Genomic DNA, 1,734 nt, shown 5'->3' with positions numbered 1-1,734 from the left:
AGGGTGCCATTACATGGAGCGCGGAAACGCGGATTAGCGTAACGCGGAACGAGAAGGGAACCAATCGCGAGCATAACAAAAACTGCAGAATGCTCGCGATTGGTTTCACTCTCGTTCCGCGTTACGCTAATCCGCGTTTCCGCGCTCCATGTAATGGCACCCTTAAGTAATGTCTTAAGATGCTAATACGGCTTTGTGATTGGTTTAGGGCATCTTAAGACGGTTTTAAATATAAGAACTGACTATGAATACCGGCCTAGGGCCCGTATTCATAATCGGTTCTTATATTTAAGATTGTCTTAAGTACAATCTTAAGATGTCATAAACCAATCACAGAGCCGTATTAGCATCTTAAGACATTATTTAAGACGGTCTTGAGATAAGAACCGACTATGAATACGGGCCTATATGTCGATGGGGGGAGGGGGCAGAAACCGAGCAGGATCTACGCGCGCGCAATCTGACGTCAGATTGGTAGCAAAAACCGAGCAGAATCTGCAGCAGCTTTTGGCCATTCATGGTTTGCAAGCCGTATTTAAGATGATCTTAAATATAAGAACGGACTATGAATACCGGCCGTAGTCAGTTCTTATATTTAAGACCGTCTTAAGTACAATCTTAAGATGTCATAAACCGATCACAAAGCCGTATTAGCATCTTAAGACATTACTTAAGATAGTCTTGAAATAAGAACCGATTATGAGTATGGGCCTTAGGCTATACGCAGGCGGCTACGTCTGTGTTAGTAAATTCCGTGGTAAATGGTGGGGGTTCCCATTTCCCACAATCTGGCAGCTCTGCACAAGAGCTTTATTATAATAAAGTGTTTTAATTGATATTGTTCTATATTATTAGATATTATTATTATTATTTATTTGTTATTAAAAATCAATTTTTAAAGAAACATTTATCTAATCCAACATTTTAAAAAATAGCACATAATCTTTAATAATAGACAAATACAATAATAAATATTTATGCTGGAAGAAATAAAATCGTAGTTGTCAAAATCATAATATATTAATATAATACATAGATTAAAACCAAAATATAAAGATAAATAGATTTAAAATGCAAAAAATAGAGAACAAAATTCTTATTTAATATTTTGTTAGTATTTAATCTCAGAACACATCTTGGAAAGGGAAATGAGCTTTGTCCGGTTCGATAAGATCAGCCAGAAAGCAGGCGGTGCCGGCAATTCCTTCGTAAAGCGAATATGGTGAGTCAGGTATACGTGCATCAGATTGAAACTGTGGTAAGTTCATAAAGTCTGCAAATTTGGCGGCTCGATAGAGGTGAAGTTCATTGCCAGTGAGTTTGTATAGGAGAAGAAAGACATAACCGTTGCCGGCTACACCGTGACAAATCCCAGGCCCTTTACGCAGGAGGCCTTTACGCCAGACAAGGTCACCAGCAAGTATGCATGAGTTTAGATAACGTTGATCCTTCCAGCGCAGGTATGCCGCTGCCATCATATAAATAACGCCAGGAGCACCGTGACACCAATGCACTAATTCATCGTCACTATCTTTACGAGCTTGTTCAGAACGATTTATTTCATCCATAGCGCACGGAAAATTGCCAGAAGTCATTTGTAAGCTGAATAGATAATCCACACAAGTTCGTGTAATGCTCTCAATATCGGCATTGTTATCTAAGAATGATGGCACCTGGACATAAAGGAGAATAATATAATTAAATAATATAAATAAGTAATGTATATAATATACA

At 38.1% G+C, this 1,734-nt stretch overlaps 1 protein-coding gene across 1 annotated transcript in view; it reads right to left on the bottom strand.

Annotated features, from left to right (window-relative positions):
• Window positions 1–1,001: 1,001 nt before the first annotated feature.
• The window catches only part of LOC115238477 (lanC-like protein 3 homolog), a 12,847-nt gene continuing 12,114 nt past the window's right edge, over window positions 1,002–1,734 (bottom strand). The window contains exon 3 of the mRNA XM_029812342.1: window positions 1,002–1,673. Within this exon, the coding sequence (XP_029668202.1) occupies window positions 1,125–1,673 (549 nt within the window). The 3' untranslated portion in view covers window positions 1,002–1,124. The remainder of the gene's footprint in view (window positions 1,674–1,734) is intronic.

This window comes from Formica exsecta, unplaced genomic scaffold, assembly GCF_003651465.1.
Source record: "Formica exsecta isolate Colony F162 unplaced genomic scaffold, ASM365146v1 scaffold341, whole genome shotgun sequence".
NCBI classification, from domain to species: Eukaryota; Metazoa; Arthropoda; class Insecta; order Hymenoptera; family Formicidae; genus Formica; species Formica exsecta.
The sequence above is the reverse complement of the archived record's forward strand: the minus strand, read 5'-3'. Positions and strand labels throughout refer to the sequence as shown.